This window comes from Schistocerca nitens, chromosome 5 (genome assembly GCF_023898315.1).
Source record: "Schistocerca nitens isolate TAMUIC-IGC-003100 chromosome 5, iqSchNite1.1, whole genome shotgun sequence".
Taxonomy (NCBI): Eukaryota; Metazoa; Arthropoda; class Insecta; order Orthoptera; family Acrididae; genus Schistocerca; species Schistocerca nitens.
This window is the reverse complement of record NC_064618.1, coordinates 26,313,259-26,333,237: the sequence shown is the minus strand read 5'-3', so window position 1 is coordinate 26,333,237 and position 19,979 is coordinate 26,313,259. Positions and strand designations below refer to the sequence as shown.

The 19,979-nt window shown below is 39.8% G+C and overlaps 1 protein-coding gene across 4 annotated transcripts in view; it reads right to left on the bottom strand.

Moving 5' to 3' along the window:
* LOC126259999 (putative transferase CAF17 homolog, mitochondrial) overlaps nt 1-15,601 on the bottom strand; it is a 93,076-nt gene extending 77,475 nt beyond the window's left edge. For all 4 annotated transcript variants that reach the window (XR_007546585.1, XR_007546586.1, XM_049957151.1 and 1 more), the window contains exon 1: nt 14,323-15,601. Coding sequence is in view for 2 of the 4 variants with exons in the window: in XM_049957151.1 (XP_049813108.1) it covers nt 14,323-15,411 (1,089 nt within the window). In the remaining 2 variants the exon portion in view is untranslated. The remainder of the gene's footprint in view (nt 1-14,322) is intronic.
* Between the last annotated feature and the right edge of the window lie 4,378 nt (nt 15,602-19,979).

Sequence of the window (19,979 nt, the reverse complement as noted above, 5' to 3'; positions counted from 1 at the left end):
CATAACAAAACCAAAAGCATTAACTCACTGAAAAATATTCCGCTGAAGGGACAGTCACCACCGATACCACACACGTGCAATGCTACCATGGAAGTGAATCCCATACACCACATAACATGCTAACCATAAACACACCGCCAGAGAGAACCACTGACCGCAACAATACACCACCTATAAACACGCCACACACGCAAACTAAACCAAAAACGTAACCTAACACACAACAAATAAACACACCACCAGAGAGCACCACCGATCACATCAGAGCGACACCTATAAACACACCACTCTCACAAAATAAACTCTGTGCTGTCGTCACGTCACACACCACAACAGTCTTACGTCACGGGTCAAAGCTGACAGGTGGAATCGGATGCTTCAGCTGACCTGACAGCAGTAATAGCTTCAAAAATAAATTGAAATCATATGTAATTGAGAACTCCTTCTATACCATAGATGAAAAGTAATAAATAAATCCATAAATATAGTATATGCATTTTGTTCCATTTAAGGGAATGGGATAAATAATAGACTCTGTATTGTAATATATATATTTTAAAAAAATCTTTTTTCATATGTGCATTTCTTGTGCACTTGACACGTTCCGCATCATAACAGCTACCGTACTGGGCAATTGATCAATGGAACATGCAACCAACTAACTGCAAAATAGCTATGAATCTGCAAACATAAAGTGAAATGACCACATAAAACTACATGTAGGGAAAGCCAGGCTGAAATTCACTGGAAAAGTAATTCATCCCATACCTCCAAATATGACTCCAGCGCCTTAACCTATGATCCTCCTTGCTTGGTGGTGTAGGCAGAACTTTGTCATTACACTATTAAAACATGGAGGAGGAGTGTAAACTTATATGGAAGTGGAGTGTTGTTGTTGTTGTGGTCTTCAGTCCTGAGACTGGTTTGATGCAGCCCTCCATGCTACTCTATCCTGTACAAGCCTCTTCATCTCCCAGTACCTACTGTAGCCTACATCCTTCTGAATAGTGTATTCATCTCTTGGTCTCCCTCTACGATTTTCACCCTCCACGCTGCCCTCCAGTACTAAACTGGTGATCCCTTGATGCCTCAGAACATGTCCTACCAACCGATCCCTTCTTCTAGTCAAGTTGTGCCACAAACTCCTCTTCTCCCCAATTCTATTCAATACCTCCTCATTAGTTATGTGATCTACCCATCTGATCTTCAGCATTCTTCTGTAGTACCACATTTTGAAAGCATCTATTCTCTTCTTGTCTAAACTATTTATCGTCCAGGTTTCACTTCCATACATACTACACTCCATACAAATACTTTCAGAAACGACTATACTCGATGTTAGCAAATTTCTCTTCTTCAGAAACGCTTTCCTTGCCATTGCCAGTCTACATTTTTTATCCTCTCTACTTTGACCATCATCAGTTACTTTGCTCCCCAAATAGCAAAACTCCTTTATTACTTTAAGTGTCTCATTTCCTAATCTAATTCCCTCAGCATCACCCGACTTAATTCGACTACATTCCATTATCCTCATTTTGCTTTTGTTGATGCTCATCTTATACCCTCATTTCAAGACACTGTCCATTGCGCTCAACTGCTCTTCCAAGTCCTTTGCTGTCTCTGATTGAGGTTCGCCGATGACATTGTAATTCTAAGTTTTTATTTCTTCTCCATGGATTTTAATACCTACTCCAAACTTTTCTTTTGTTTCCTTTACTGCTTGCTCAATATACAGATTGAATAGGATCGGGGAGAGACTACAACCCTGGCTCACTCCCTTCCCAACCACTGCTTCCCTTTCATGTCCCTCGACTCTTATAACTGCCATCTGCTTTCTGTACAAATTGTAAATAGCCTTTCGCTCCCTGTATTTTACTCCTGCCACCTTCAGAATTTGAAAGAGAGTATTCCAGTCTACATTGTCAAAAGCTTTCTCTAAGTCTACAAATGCTAGAAATGTAGGTTTACCTTTCCATAATCTTTCTTCTAAGACAAGTCGTAGGGTCAGTATTGCCTCACGTGTTCCAACATTTCTACGGAATCCAAACTGATCTTCCCCGAGGTCGACTTCTATCAGTTTTTCCATTCGTCTGTAAAGAATTTGTGTTAGTATTTTGCAGCTGTGACTTATTAAACTGATAGTTCGGTAATTTTCACATCTGTCAACACCTGCTTTCTTTGGGATTGGAATTATTATATTCTTCTTGAAGTCTGAGGGAATTTCGCATGCCTCATACATCTTGCTCACCAGATGGTATAGTTTTGTCAGGACTGGCTCTCCCAAGGCTGTCAGTAGTTCTAATGGAATGTTTTCTACTCCCACGGCCTTGTTTCGACTTAGGTCTTTCAGTCCTCAGTTAAACTCTTCACGCAGAATTGCATCTCCCATTTTATCTTCATCTACCTCCTGTTCCATTTCCAAAATATTGTCTTCAAGAACATTGCCCCTGTCTACACCCTCTATATACTCCTCCCACCTTTCTGCTTTCCCTTCTTTGCTTAGAACTGAGTTTCCATCTGAGCTCTTGATATTCATGCAAGTGGTTCTCTTTTCTCCAAAGGTCTCTTTAATTTTCATGTAGGCAGTATCTATCTTATCCCTCATGAGATAAGCCTCTACATCCTTACATTTGTCCTCTAGCCATCCCTGCTTAGCCATTTTGCACTTCCTGTTGACCTCATTTTTGAGACGTTTGTGTTCATTTTTGCATGCTTCACTTCCTGCATTTTTGTATTTTCTCCTTTCATCAATCAAATTCAGTATCTCTTCTGTTACCCAAGGATTTCTACTAGCCCTCGTCTTTTTACCTACTTGGTCCTCTGCTGCCTTCACTATTTCATTCCTCAAGGCTACCCATTCTTCTTCTATTGTATTTCTTTCCCCCATTTCTGTCAATTGTTCCCTTACGCTCTCCCTGAATCTCTGTACAACATCTGGTTCTTTCAGTTTATCCAGGTCCCATATCCTTAAATTCCCACCTTTTTGCAGTTTCTTCAGTTTTAATCTACAGTTCATAACCAATAGATTGTGGTCAGAGTCCACATCTGCCCCTGGAAATGTCTTACAATATAAAATCTGCACAGACATGAAGAGAATATATGCTTCTGAAATGTGGTGCTGCACAAGAATACAGAAGATTATCTAGAAAAGTCATGTAACTGAAGGGATCTGGAAACGTTTCTAGAAAGCATGCAGGGGTAGTGACAACAGAATAGCCGTTTGCCAGAAATGATAGCATAGTGTAAGCACATACTTAACCCATCCATGACACGATTGGAATCCATTACATATTACAATCTGCATTAACTCATGAGGCTGTTGCAGCAACAATAATTACTTGTGTGTAAAGAGCAGCTAAATCAAGTAAGAAGATTTACATGTTGAGTAAGCTAGATAAATAGGCAGACGTGTCATGTCTCAAAGAGGAACTCAAAACATTCACCTTTTGGCAGGAGCATGTAGAAAGTCCGGGGCTCAAGTTCCAAAGAATGTGCATTGGACAGATACGTAAGTTGTAGAATATTGAATGGTGGGAGGGATCCTCCACGGTTTACAGTCACTATAATGGAATTCCCCAAGAAATGACTACTGCATAATAGAGCTATGAAGATTAGATTAGAGAGATGTTGAATAAAACATGTTTTGATGTCAAGAAACCAACATGTTAAGTCTTCAATGACTACTGCGGAAGAATCTTATCAAAAGATCTCTCACAAATCCCAAAGATACCGAGTCACACATAAAGAATGTCAATGAAACCAACGGTTTCACATTTGTGTGTGACACAGGAACTGAAACTGAAGATAGCAAAGTAAAAGTAGAAATGCTGTACAGTATTTTCAAATGTTCCTTTACTAAGGAAGGTATAGAAGTATTCCCCCAATTCACTTCATGCGGGACTGCAAAGATGAGTGATATAAGAAGTAGTGTTCATAGCTTTGAGGTACAGTTCAAATTGCGAAAATTAAAGTAGACTCCAGGGCTCAATGTAACCCTCAACAGATTGTACACAGAATATGCAGCTCAATTAGCATGCATTTTAACCATAATATATCATAGATTCACTGAATGGAAAACTGTGCCTAATGACTGGAAGAAACACAAGTTATATTTGTTTACAACAATGGTAGCAGAAGTGATCTACAAAAGTACCACCAAATGTCATTGACATCTACTGGTTTTTGAAGTGTGGAACACATTTTGAATTCACACATAATGAGGAACCTCTAACAGAATCACCTCCTCCATGTCAAACAGCAGGGATTGTGAAAACACTGATAATGGGAAAACCAACTTATACTTTTCTCAAATGACATCCTGAAAGTAATAGATCAGGTCAGTCAGGTGAATGCAATACTTTTAGACTTCTGAAAAGTGTTTGCTATGGTACATAGCAACATTTATTACCAAAAGTGTGATTATATGGGGTATCGTATGAAACTTGTTGCTTCAGGTGTGCTGTATATTCATGACTTGCCAGAAACTATTAACAGTAATCTCAAACTTTTTCACAGTTTTGCTGTGACCTAATAATCACAAATTTGAAACTGTGTGCTTTACAAAACACTAAAATGTAGTATCCTATGACAACAATACAAAAGGGATCAGTCGACTCATACACACAGCTGTGTAACACTTTGTATATATACAAAATGGAATGACCACATAGGTTCAGTCATAGGTAAGGCAAGTGCCAGACTTGAGTTCACTGAGAGGACACTGGGAGAATGCAGGCAGGCTGCACAGAGATGGCTTACAAATCACTTTTGCACCCAGTCTTAAAATACTGCACAAGTGTGTGGGACCCATAGCAAATAGCACAAACAGAGGTTACTGAACATATACAAAGAAGAGTGGCAAGAATGGTCACAAGTTTGTCCGACTCATTGAAGAATGTCTTGGAAACGTGGAAAAACCTGAATCGGCAGGAGCTTGAAGATAAGATGTCAATTATCCCTCAAAAGCCTACTTACAAAATTTGAAGAATTAATATTAAGTGAGGACTGAAGAGCTATTCTTCAGCTCCAGACATATCACTGATGATAATGGTGATGCTATTTGGTTTGTGGGGCATTCAACTGCGTGGTTATCGATGCCCCAGACATATCACTACTGTAAGGATCATGAAGGTAAGATGAGACTAATTATAGGTAGCACAGAAGCAGTTTAAGATGAGACTAACTGTAGCTAGCACAGAAGCAGTTAAGTACTTCTGCTAGAAGAAGCAGATAAGCAGTTGTTGGCATCCCATTCAGACAATGAATTGATATTTAGTTAAAGTATGATGGCCATGCATGAATTACGGGCAAAGCTTACATGGATTGTAAATCGTGCTCTGGAGAAATATGTGTCAAATAAGTGGATTAAGGACAGAAAAGACCCACCGTGGTTTTAAGCAAAATTCAGTAAATACTAAGGAAGCAAACCCATTGCACTATCGGTTCAAAAGAGAACATGGTAGTGACAACAGGCAGTAGCAGAGAGTCATGCAGTTGTAAAATGATTAATGTGTGAAGTGTGCAACTACTATCATTGTCATAACTTAGCAAAATATATTGCCGAGAACATGAGACAATTCTGGTCCTACATAAAATCACTAAGTGGGTCTAATTTAGTCACTTGTTAAACAGTCTGATGGGGCAGTGGAAGACATCAAAAGGAAAGTGGAAGTTTTAAAATTCAAGTTTAAGGAATCGTTCACACTGGGCAATCGTACAGACACACATTCATCTGACCATCCCTCAGACTCCTGCATGGAGGACACGTAAATACGCACCCCAGACAAAGCTGTTCTTTCATTTGCATATTACATTGTTATCTCTGTGTAATATAAACTTATGCACATCAATATCTTAGTTCTGAAAATGGCTTAATGCCAAAATTGCAACTGTAAAATTAAACACTGACATCTGCAAGCAAGATGACTTCATTTAAAAAATTTATAGATGCTGTGGAAACTTATTACAAGAAATTAACAGCAAATGAAAGAGTTGAAAACAAGTCAGTCACCAGGTACAGACACAATCCAAATTCGGTTTTACAAAGAGTAATCCACAGCATTCGCCCCTTACTTATCTTCCATTTAACATGAATCTCTCATCCATGACAAGGTTCCAAGCAACTGGAAAAAAAGTGCTGGTGACTCCTGTATATAAGAAGGATACAAGAACAGACCAATAGCCTTAACACTGGTTTGCTGCAGAATTTTTCAACATATTCCCTGTTCGAATATAAAAATTTCCTAGAGATGGAAAAGCTTCTGTCCACGAATCATCACGGTTTTAGGAAACATCACTTATGCGAAACTCAGCTTGCTCTTTTCTCATGATATGCTGTGAGCTATGGATGAAAGACAGCATGCAGATCCCATATTTTTACATTTCTGAAAAGCATTTGACAAGGTACCCCACTGCGAACTGAGTATACAGAATAGCCTCCCAGGTGTGTGAGTGGCTAGAAGACTTCTTAAGTAACAGAAGCCAGCATGTTGTCTTCGATGGCGAGTGTTCATCAGAGGCGAGAGCATTGCCATGAGTGCCCCACAGGAGGAGGATAGGACCACTCTTTATCTTCTATATACATAAATGATATGGCAGACATAGTAAGTAGCATTCTGTGGTTGTTTGCTGATAGTGTTGTGGTGAACAGGAAGGTGTCATCATTGGGTGACTCTAGGTGGATACAAGATAACTTAGACCAAGTTTCTAGCTGGTGTGATGAATGGCTGCTACCTCTAAGTGTAGAAAAATGTTAGCTAATGCAGACGAGTAGGAAAAACAAATCTGTAAATATTTAACATTCTGTTTTCTCACTGTTTTTGCAAATACGACAATGTACACCAAAACATAATTATGCCATGGGACGATACCAACATACTGTATCAATACAGAATCAACTGATCCACATCGGGTCAAATATGAGTAAAGCCTCAACCTTCGATGAGATCCTCCATTGTCTTCATCAGTAACAACATACTAATCTCAGAAACTTGATCTCGTACATAATCTTACTGCCCTTGCTGAACACTCGAGGGCAGGGACGGTGAAGAAGCTTACGCAAGTGCAGAAAGCATGCAACAGATCTGCCTTGCAGGTAGTCTACATTACCTGTGCCTGTATGAGGCTGAGCTGATGGGTGCCTACAGGCATCTGTCCCCAAGAGGCAGCATTGGAGGAGCCTACTCTAAGGCTTACAGCTCTTTTGTGACTATTTATTGTTTTGCACACTCAAATCAGCTTACTAATGGTCACTCCTATATCAATAGCTATGCAGTGAATGCTTGTTAAAGCAGTGTGTGAGGCATCACATGTTGTTCTGCCTTTCATGACAGTGGGATTGGAGTGATTGAGTGCAGGAAGAAGGTTTTACAGCATAAATGATTGCAGGGATAGCAATGTCATACGGTTCGACAAGAATGTTATGAAGGTGGAAGTGGATGGTACTGGAAAGACATAATTTATTATTTTCCAGGTTACAAAATTATTTAGGCTTTCGTGGCCACTTGTTGACAAACTGCCTGTTGGCTTCTGTCTCGGGTTCTTCGGCCGACGTTCATCTAATGATTTTTCTGACGTTTCGCCAGCACGAGTGGCTGGCATTGTCAAAGCTTCACCCTCCATTGCCGGTGGTGAACTGGAGCCGAGCTCGCGGGCGCAGGCTATATGTACCTGGCGCGCCAACGTCCGAGGGCTTCTCCGCGGTCATTTCCGGTGCGGTTCTCCTCTTGCTACCTGCGACGGTCGTTCGCTGCAGTACGGGAAGCCAGGATCCGTTGACCTTAAGGCTTTCCTCTTTCTTGTTCAAACTGTTCGCGTGTTTTTGTATTTCTACAGCTTCTCTGAACAAGCGCGTGTGATAGTGCTTCTCTACAGCCAGAACTTCCGTGTCGGCGAATTTTATTACATGGTCGGTCTCATTCAGTGCGTGCTCTGCCACGGCCGATTTCTCCACCTGCCCCAACCTGCAATGTCGCTTATGCTCTTTGATCCTGGTGTTAATGGATCGTCCAGTCATTCCGACATAAACTTTTCCGCATGTGCATGGTATGCGGTATATTCCCGACATTGCAAGTGGGTCTCTTTTCTCCTTCGCCGATCTAAGACACTCTTTGATCTTCCTTGTCGGTTTGAAAATCGTCTTTACGCCATGTTTGCGCAATATACGGCCGATTCTGTCCGTCACTCTGGGAATGTATGGCAGAAAGGCCGTACCCGACAATTCTTTTTCCGGTTCCTTACTTCGCCGAGGGTTGGGCTCTGTTACACTTCTAATATAATTTGTGGAGTAACCATTGCTCCTCAGGACAGTTTCCAGGTGTTGCATTTCTCGTTTGAGGTGTTGCGGCTCACATATTCGTCCTGCTCTCGTTACGAGCGTACTAATCATGCCTCTTTTCTGGCTCGGGTGGTGGTTTGACAGTTTGTGCAGGTATCGGTCCGTGTGAGTCGGTTTTCGATACACGCTGTGTCCCAGATCTTCGCCGTCCCTTGTGACCAGAACATCTAGAAATGGCAGTTTCTTGTCCTTTTCTACTTCCATGGTAAATGTTATGTTGGCATGGAGGCTGTTCAAGTGTCTTAGGAAGTCACTGAGCTGTTCTTCACCATGGCTCCACACCACGAAAGTATCATCGACGTACCTGTACCACACCTTAGGTTTGCAAGTCGCCGAGTCCAGTGCCTGTGCTTCGAATTGTTCCATGAAGAAGTTGGCCACCACTGGACTGAGAGGACTACCCATGGCGACGCCTTCCAGCTGTTCGTAGAAATCGCCATTCCACGTGAAATAGCTCGTGGTGAGACATGCATGGAAGAGCTTTCTGATGTCTAGCGGAAAAATGGAACCGATGTGCTCCAGAGCGTCACTGAGTGGCACTTTCGTAAATAACGAAACAACATCAAAGCTGACCAGGATGTCGTTTGGTGCAAGTTTCAGTTTCTTCAGCTTCTCAATGAAATGTCCTGAGTCCTTAATGTATGTGTCGGTCTTCCCCACGTGTGGCTGGAGCAGAGAGGCCAAGTGTTTTGCCAGTTTATATGTCGGTGATCCAGGAGCGCTAACGATCGGTCTCAGTGGAACGTTGTTCTTATGGATCTTGGGTAATCCATACAGCCGAGGTGGTAGGGCTTCTGTGTTGCGCAGGTTTCTCTGCCGGCGGACATACAGAGAAACCTGCGCAACACAGAAGCCCTACCACCTCAGCTGTATGGATTACCCAAGATCCATAAGAACAACGTTCCACTGAGACCGATCGTTAGCGCTCCTGGATCACCGACATATAAACTGGCAAAACACTTGGCCTCTCTGCTCCAGCCACACGTGGGGAAGACCGACACATACATTAAGGACTCAGGACATTTCATTGAGAAGCTGAAGAAACTGAAACTTGCACCAAACGACATCCTGGTCAGCTTTGATGTTGTTTCGTTATTTACGAAAGTGCCACTCAGTGACGCTCTGGAGCACATCAGTTCCATTTTTCCGCTAGACATCAGAAAGCTCTTCCATGCATGTCTCACCACGAGCTATTTCACGTGGAATGGCGATTTCTACGAACAGCTGGAAGGCGTCGCCATGGGTAGTCCTCTCAGTCCAGTGGTGGCCAACTTCTTCATGGAACAATTCGAAGCACAGGCACTGGACTCGGCGACTTGCAAACCTAAGGTGTGGTACAGGTACGTCGATGATACTTTCGTGGTGTGGAGCCATGGTGAAGAACAGCTCAGTGACTTCCTAAGACACTTGAACAGCCTCCATGCCAACATAACATTTACCATGGAAGTAGAAAAGGACAAGAAACTGCCATTTCTAGATGTTCTGGTCACAAGGGACGGCGAAGATCTGGGACACAGCGTGTATCGAAAACCGACTCACACGGACCGATACCTGCACAAACTGTCAAACCACCACCCGAGCCAGAAAAGAGGCATGATTAGTACGCTCGTAACGAGAGCAGGACGAATATGTGAGCCGCAACACCTCAAACGAGAAATGCAACACCTGGAAACTGTCCTGAGGAGCAATGGTTACTCCACAAATTATATTAGAAGTGTAACAGAGCCCAACCCTCGGCGAAGTAAGGAACCGGAAAAAGAATTGTCGGGTACGGCCTTTCTGCCATACATTCCCAGAGTGACGGACAGAATCGGCCGTATATTGCGCAAACATGGCGTAAAGACGATTTTCAAACCGACAAGGAAGATCAAAGAGTGTCTTAGATCGGCGAAGGAGAAAAGAGACCCACTTGCAATGTCGGGAATATACCGCATACCATGCACATGCGGAAAAGTTTATGTCGGAATGACTGGACGATCCATTAACACCAGGATCAAAGAGCATAAGCGACATTGCAGGTTGGGGCAGGTGGAGAAATCGGCCGTGGCAGAGCACGCACTGAATGAGACCGACCATGTAATAAAATTCGCCGACACGGAAGTTCTGGCTGTAGAGAAGCACTATCACACGCGCTTGTTCAGAGAAGCTGTAGAAATACAAAAACACGCGAACAGTTTGAACAAGAAAGAGGAAAGCCTTAAGGTCAACGGATCCTGGCTTCCCGTACTGCAGCGAACGACCGTCGCAGGTAGCAAGAGGAGAACCGCACCGGAAATGACCGCGGAGAAGCCCTCGGACGTTGGCGCGCCAGGTACATATAGCCTGCGCCCGCGAGCTCGGCTCCAGTTCACCACCGGCAATGGAGGGTGAAGCTTTGACAATGCCAGCCACTCGTGCTGGCGAAACGTCAGAAAAATCATTAGATGAACGTCGGCCGAAGAACCCGAGACAGAAGCCAATAGGCAGTTTGTCATTTTCCAGGTTACATGTGAGAAACTCACAGCTTCAGCAGGTCAATATATTGAGGCACCTGGGGTCTGTGTGGTACTGGGTGAAAAAGGAATGGGGGTGGGGGCGTGCTTCTAGAAGCTGAAGCTGTATTTGTTGGAGAGGGAAAGCAGGAGAACACAAGGTCTATGAAACAGTTGCTCAAGACGAACACCTGGAAGAGATGGCTGGTATAGGTATTAAGGGTCTTGGCGTTGGAGTAAATGCATTCGTCACGAATGCCTAGGTTGTAGTAAGGGGAGTATTTGATGTTAGGTAGGTAACAGGCAATTTTGAGGAAGTGTTGCTTATTGTCTGGTTCTACACTGACTGAAGTTCAGTGGTAAGTACCAATGAGATTCAATTTCATTTATTTATCCATCAAAGATAATCTCACTTATACATATGATTTCTCATCATTCTACAATGAAAATAAATAGCTCAAAATATGCATACACCCAGAATATACAGGTACACATTTATGAGGAGAGGACAGGTGGTCAGCCAAAGCCTCGGTGAAGGAACCAGCCAGACATTTAAATGAAATGATTTAGGGAAATACAGGAAACCTAAATCAGGAGGGCTGTACAGAGTAAACTCCATCCTCCTGAATACAATGCCACTTTCTTAACAACTGCACTGCCTGAGTCGGTTTGTCCCTAAATGTTCTTTAATTTACACACAATCTGCTCCAAATAACTTATATAATAAAATATATGTTTTCACTTCATCAGTGCACACACCAAAACCACCCTTTGATGACTCCTGGAGCACAAACATGTTGCTATGCTCCTTGCACTAACTATAGTCTGTTTTCTGAACAGACTCAGGCCCATAAATATGCAACTATGCCCTGTGAAAGTCTTCATGTACCACTCTTGATCTGCCTAAAACAGAGTTAGCATCACCTCATGATGAATGAATGTTTAGCTCAGTAGAAATTCCAGTTTTTCTTCTGACTGTTAGTGGATAAATAGTGTAATCACACTGAAGACAACCCTCCCCCACCCCCCCCCCCACCCCAATGTAAGCAAATGACAAGATATTTATAAAAGGAAGGAACAGGAGCAAGGAGGGAATAACAGAGAGGATAAACAAGATGGAGTCAGCCTAAATAAAAAGAATATATCCACAGAGGCAAAGATAAGCCACTACAAGGCAACAGTGAGGAATGCAGTATTATACGCTGCTGAGATGATGAGACTAGGAAGAAATGGGCAGAACAACTAGAGAAAGAAGAGAGAAAAATACTGAGAAAAATACCACGTCCCAAAAGAGGTGGATGCAAAGACCTAGGGAAGAGTTGTACAGGAACATGAGAACAATATCCGGGGAAATCACACTCAAAAGAGCAAGGTTTGCTGGACATGTAGTTAGAATGAGTATGGACAGAATGACGAAGAAAGTGTGGGGAAACAACAGGGAGGACAAGGGGAAAGAAAGGAACCAAGTGGTTTGTTCAACTTCGGAAGGACTGGTTGGAATTGGGGATCAAGGTCGAAGGAAAGGAAAATTGGAGGAACAAATATACACTGACCAATATGCCAGAGATCAACGACAGAGAAGAATACAGGAAAAGATTAGAGTGTCACCAGTGGAGCCGACAGGAGAAAAGGACACTGAAGATCTCGGAAGAAGAGTGGGAGAGAAGAAGAGAAAGACTGAAGAGGTTCTGGGAGAAGAAAAGGAAAATGCAGTCCACAAAGGGGCTACCCATGGCCCTACAGAGGCCATAATGCAAGAAGAAGAAGAAGAAGAAGAAGAAGAGAAATGACAAGATATTATTATCATGTTCTATAGATCTTCGCACATGATTTTCTTTGATCATTTATTTTAATGTGACAGGATGAACCACTACTCTGAATCATCTAAGTAATCTTTGCTTGTGTAGTATGCATTACCCTTATGAAGAATGTTTTAGCTGTCTTTCTGCAGTCAGTGCTAAGGAAGGTCACTTTGTGTTTGGAAAAGGACAAGTTGAATTTCAGTTGTGAAAAGGAACTGAACTACTGCACAAAGCAAAGGGTTTCTTGACCAGAGTTCTCAACACAAAATGATTTCAACGATAAATATATACCGAACCAGAGGGCTCAGCCTCTTGGTACTGATGAATCTCTCTTCCACAAAATCCATGAGCAAGTTGAGGCCATCCTGGTTCCTGCAGCTAAACCTCTTATATGTTTGTAACTCTGATCCTCAGATGTGAAGCAGTTTTGGGTAAGCATGAAGTTTGGGAGGCTGTCAGGTGGCTAAGAGGTCATTTGTGTTACGGTATTGAATGAGGTTGTACTGACGATGATGTGAAACGTTCCAGGTGAGAGAGGAGTGAGAATATATTTGAGATGTTTTATGTTTGCTTTACTTTATAGTTTGGATATATGTTGTTTTTTGGATACATGTTGCTTCCCCAGAGCTGAAAGTGTTCCGTAGGGTCTTTGAAGCCTGCTACAAGGGGACAGCCGAAAGTACAAAACAACCAGTCCTGCAAGAATAACCATCCAGAGACATTGACATTCCCACGTCACTCTGAATCATGCTCTTTCTTAAGACAGTTGTGAAAAAAAATGGGCAGGAACAGGATGAGAAAATGGAACATCTGGAACTATATTATTTTTTGTCATAATGAAATAATGATAATTTAGAGGCTAGATTGTAACTGAGAGTTGAAACTACATATTGCTAGAATAGCCTGTTATTAAAGAAAATATAAGTCATACACTATGCACTAAGTATTAAACAATATAAGAGCAAATTAAAAATGAATTTGAGTGTTGTTAAATAAGATACATTTACAAACTGTGACAGAAATTATGAAACATTTAAATACGTAATTCTTCTAAAAAGTGGCAGTAACCACAGAAATTAAAATTAAATGCAGACACACGAAATTACTCAATAGACACTGTGTATCCAACAACAGAAATTAGTTACAAACACACAACCATTAAGGTGGTTACAAAGGTCATTAAATCACTAAAAGCTAGGAACCTGTTCGTATATTACATTATTTCTGATAGAAAAGCTGGTATTTTCAGCAATCAAGCCGATTTTCGTGGAAAATTATGTTTGGAATTAGGCTGTTTGATTTACTGGAACACGCACAACTAGCCGGTTTTGAGCTATTGCCAGTTTCAGATGCAAATACTCATCAATGTAATGCAATGAGTGTCAATCCACAATGGCACGATGTCTGAAAACTGTTGTTTGAACCATTAACAATCCTCTAAATAGGCCTCAATTCTTGCAGTAAGTATATAAACTTTATTCTCTGACAGTTTTCACAGTACTTATTGCAATATTAAGAAAATGAGGGGAGAACAACTTCTCAGTAAGATGATAAAACAGATGTTTTACTTCCAAACGAGCAGTTTTCAGCAAACTGTATAACACCATTGTAGGGCATTACTGAACACCATTAAAATTGAAGGTTACAATCGAGCAAACAGGAAAAATCAAATATATAACAAAATATACATACAACAACATTTTTCAAAACTCACTCATGCTTCCCGGCTCACAGAAAGGCGATCCTTCGGAGCTTCCTGTGGCCACCACTGTGGTTTGCAAGTCTCTCCTATAATGCCCATCACAGTAATATTTTTTGCTGCTATGGCTTCTGTTACTCTCAAAAGCCCCAGGCCAACTTTACCTTCCACGGCCCTCAATTTACCGACTGATTTTTTGGAAGAGTCTAGTAGGTGTATAGGTGCATCAGATGGTATTTCTATTTCTGGTTTGGACCTAAAAAACACAGGCATCAAGCGTTTCCTAACAACACCGGTATGGTGTGTTCGTGCTGTAAGTTCTTGTCCTATATAGCAACCTTTGTGAACGCTTACACCATGCAGATAATCACTATTTGCTTCCAAAGGGAAAGACACTCCAGGTGGCAGGTCACATATGCCTTCTCCTATTCCTAAAACGTATCTGTGAACTCTGTAATTCAAGAATCCATCATATAATGAACTACCACCTAATTCTCTTGCAAAAGTATCACGAACAATTTCATCTACGGGGGCAACAACACGATATCCCAGTGCCGCTACTCTTGGATCGCGACATATGATCACATCATCACGATGACTGTAAAATCCAAGAGTTTCATGTGATACGATATCCTTGGCATACGAAACTTTCCCTTGTGAGAAATCTAATTCATCAATCGGTCTATAAAAAACCCATACTTTCAATTTATCGTCAGCAACATCTATGTCAATTTTCCTGCGTACTCTGTATAACTTAAGATGTTTTTGAAGTAAATGAATGTAAGACGAATCACATTCAATCAAAAGAACATTTTCTTCTCTAGTTTTATAAATTATTGTATCACACATAACACGTCCTTTTACGTTCAGAAACAACGTGTAGATAGAATTCATACTTTCTAAATGACGGATATCATTTGTTATTAGTCCTTGCAAAAAATTGTGAACATCAACTCCTTGCACCTTCAGAAGCCCACGTTGCGTAAGATTTTCTACAGCATAAACATTTCCTCTTGATTTGGAAAATGATTCAGTGAACGTTCTACAGTTCAATGCGGTAAGTTGAAAACATTTCAGTGATCTCCTGCTCAGTAGCGTGAACATTCTGTATTCTTGATTATGTACAATTCAGAGCAGTTTCCAAGATGAATCTGATTCTTATCTGTAAACGCTTGTAAAAATATGAGAACAACGGTTTCTTACAAACAACGTCAACTATCAGAGATATCTCATCGTATGCTCTGATTTACATTTTGCGGTAAATTAACGATCTACATGAACGACATGAATCCAAACATACCTCTAAACACGTAACACTCACTACTATGTAAACAATAATATTATTGTCAGGTTCCGACAGTAGCACCAACATATAAAAAAGACATGATTTGTCGCCATACTGTGAAACTGGGCCACCACTGGCAATGAAAACTTGCACATGCCATGACATCAGAAGCCAGTTTCCATGTGTGCAATTAGTATTTCTACTGGCATCGTTTTCTAGATGGCATCAACTGAAATAATTCGTGCGGACATAAATATTGCTCTACATATTTTAGTCCTAGATCTTACAGAAACATTAATTAAATGAAGACGGCCTTAGAAATATTGAGTGCGAAAATGAATTTCTCGTAGAAATCTTTCTGGAGCCTGAAACACACTAATCGTGGACTAATCGGCAGGGGAAGAAATCTAATCCATAAAACATCTTCGATTGAATGAATCTAAGTTTGAATACCAACTGGGCTGCATCTCTTCCTGTATACAAAAGTCAACCGTTTACATTTCCTGTGAGTACATTGGGAAATAACTTCTTATTTCAACAGCTATGCTCTGTTCTAATTCCTAGAGTTCGTCAGGGCCAGAACTGTTGTAAATTTAGCATTCCCTGTACTAATACTTAGTTTTGTAACCAAGCTTTATACTATTGAGTAGAACCTCTCATCAGTCAATGATTCAGCCTATTTTAATATCTCTAAAGACTTATTAGTTTACTTACGGCCAGTTGTACAATCTCGGAATAGCGCGAGAAATGCGTTGTGAGAATCTGGAATAACACCTAACTGGATAATTAACGCGGGATAACTTAACCGTCGATTTCTGGCCTATTAGCGAGCTTAACTGGGGAATAAGAATTCCACAATTTACACTGACCTAAAAACACAAGCCATATTAAATGGCCTCTCTGATCACGATGATCAATTGTGAACCCTAAAATTCGCCAATAGAAAAACAGTAAGTGGTCATACCAAGGTTAAACATATTAGAATAATAAATATGTAATCTACTAGCTTGTTTAGAAACAGTTTACACCATGAACAATGGGAAGAAGCGCACCAGGCAGACACAATGAACGAGAAATTCAATTCATTCCTGGACTTATTTCTCAAACATCTTGTAACCCGCTTCCCTCAAAGACAGATTAAAATGAAATCAGCCTGTGGTGGATTCTGTACTCTCCAATGACATTATCTTCTGGGAAAATGCTTCAGGAGTTGAAGTAATCTTCAGACTACCCAAACAAGTATTAAGGTTAATATGCGGGGTCTCTAACAGAATATCCCACAGAGGTCTCTTTAATATTAGTAGGATATTTACTATTGCAAATCAATTTAAGTATACTCACTGACGAAGTTTGTATCCAGCAACAAGAAATTATTCGAGAAAAATTGTAACATTCAGAACCATAACACAGTCAAACGAAAAATTTCCACCAAGATCCTGCAGCCCTAACAAACATGCCCCTCATCAATATCAAATAGGAAATTAATAACTTCCACACATTCAAAGGGAAACTAAAAACGTTCTTTTTATAAAATGAACGAATTCCTAGAGTAATAAGGCAACTATATGAGCAAAAATACAGGAATACACTTAGATTAAAAAAAACCACTGTTAAAAGAAAATCTTTACTATATCATCATGAAGACAAAATTGTGAATTCTTAACATAAATTATAATGATAAAATGAAAATTTATTTATACCGTAGGTTAAAATGTACTACCATATTTTCTACACTGTTAAGTAACTTGAACCTACTTATGTGATGAAAATAAAAATTTTGTGTTTTAATTTAAATCATAATGCAAAATGTGACTTTATTTATTTATTTGTGGTACTGAGATAAAAATGTGTACTTCTATTCACTCTGCTGTTTTAAATATTCACTTGAAATTACACCAGTAAAATGCAGGTTGTAATACTGTTTGCAACCAATCGTTTATAGAAAATTAGTACTTGCTTTATATATATAATGCTCACATGATTTTGTATTATTTGACTTGCCCTATATTACGAATACACCCTTTGTAGTATATGGAACCAACAGGCATAAATAAAAAAATCATATCAAGACAGCAGGAATAGTGACAGATGCAGACAGTGATGACGAAATTTTAGCTGAACTGTCCATGAGAGTGAGGAAGGAGAAGAAAGTGGAATGACGCCAATTCTGAATTGATATCCAAATTTCGCTTGCGAAAGGAAGCCATAGGTCGTCTTTTCAATCTATTACATGTGAAACTGGAGCATATGACGTACAAGGGAGCTATTTCTCTGTTTTCTTAAATAATACTGTTTGTTTGTAGTAATATAAGTTTAATTACAGTACTTTGCGAATTCCATCGTGTTATATGTGTAAATCAGGCACATTAAAATGACGTTTCGTGCAAAAATTGTCTTGTTTATCTGACATCTGTTATTTTCGCTGCAGTAGTGGAAACGACTGTTTCGTTTTATTTAGGGGACAGCGTTATAATAGATTTAAACAAATCGAGAAACCACACCTGTTATGTGTACTGTTTGTACTATCAGCTTTTTCTGTTTTAGACAAAACATCGATTTTTCATGATGCCAAGCGTTTTTAGAAAATTGTAGGGAACCAGTTTAAATCTAAAAAAAACCCAGTTCATAAATTTCCATGGGTCTCACAAAGTACGGGATGACATAAGTCTAAGCAGTGATGATCAAGATATACGTCAAGTTTATTCAAGAAAATTTGTAGGTCTCCAAATTGACCATAAATTAAATTGGTCTTGCCATATTTCGGACTTGAGAAAAAGACTTAGTTCAGCAACTTGTGCTCTACATATTATAGAGACAGCTGATAATAGTGATGCTGTTAATGCTGCTTCTTTTGGCTATTTCCGTTCATTTTTATCCTATGGCTTAATATTCTGGGGTAACCAACCAATGGCAAATAAAGTATTTGTAACTCAGAAAAGAGGAATTAGAATTATAAGTGGAGTTAACAGGAATCATTCATGTAGAAATCATTTTAAAACACACAAAATATTAACAATGACCTCACAATATATCCTATCCCTTATGTGCTTTTCAGCTAAGAACCGACACATGTACAAAACCAATACTTCTTATCATGACTATGACACAAGAACAAAACATGACTTTCATGTTGACAGAAAAAACTTGAGTCTGATACAAATGGGAGTATACTACTCAAGCATAAAGGTGTTTAATGCACTCCCATCTGAGACAAAAAATCTTACCAGTGAAATGCCAAAATTTAAGAGTAAAGTGAAGGAATATCTTGTGGAAAAAGAGTTTAACTCTCTTAATCAATTCTTTAATGTACCATTGTAACTTAGATGTAATACTTTACTTGTAATATTTGGTATTGCCACTTGTAACTTAATACATCTTACACCAGTATGGGAATTCGTGTTCATGTAGTTGGCACTAACAAATTCCTGCTAATGTACAGTTTGTAATATGGAAAATTGTAATTTATTATTTTATCGTTTTATACCTCAGTTTTACGATAGAAAATACTTAAGCCTGTAACTATTAACATACTGTTTACTACTATTAACATACAATACACCAATTCAATTTACATTTGTTAGCATATACAAGTAGGATACTGTGTTAATTTATATTGTGACTCGTTCCATATCCATGCAATTCATTTGTATGCTGGATCTATGTAACACGAATAAATAAATAAAAAAATAAAAAAAACTCACCCACATTATATCAGTACCAGAAAATGTTGTTCGTCTCCATTTTCCGTTGGGAATGCCCCTTTTTCTAGACACCATAGTAGGATCACAACAACTTTCCGCCTTTTAGTGAAAATCTAAGGATCACAGACCCGTTAATGTTTCAGAGCAACAACATTGTCTCCCACCTAACATTATTCACTAAAACCTGTGAACTAATTGTGATTACTCATGCCAAGTTTAACACAGTAAGGCTAAGACGAAAGATAAAATTGTTTCATCCTTTTTTTTTAAAAAAAGTGTATGTGAGGCTTCACCAGCTATTGTGTTCCTCAATTATTGGTTTTATCCTCATAAGCCCACTAAGACTTGCCGTAAAATAATAGCTGTATGTGTATGTTATAAGAGCAGATCAGGAATTTAGTTACTGAATCTGCATAGTTGCAGCATGAGGAAAGAGTGCCTGGATTGTTAAGTTTTTAACTTTGTTGAATATCAAGTTATTTTCAGTGTCCTCCTTTATGTCAAATTTCAGCTAGTTTAAGGTAACTTAAATTCAACTATCCTTTATTGTACTTGTATGAAGTACCATTTCTTCTGAAATTGATGGCTTATTATGATTGTTTAATATAAAAAAAAGTTTAATAGTACGGTAATGTTCTGAGTTCATTCAGCCTCATCTATAGCAGAAAATATTTGTCACTCTTACC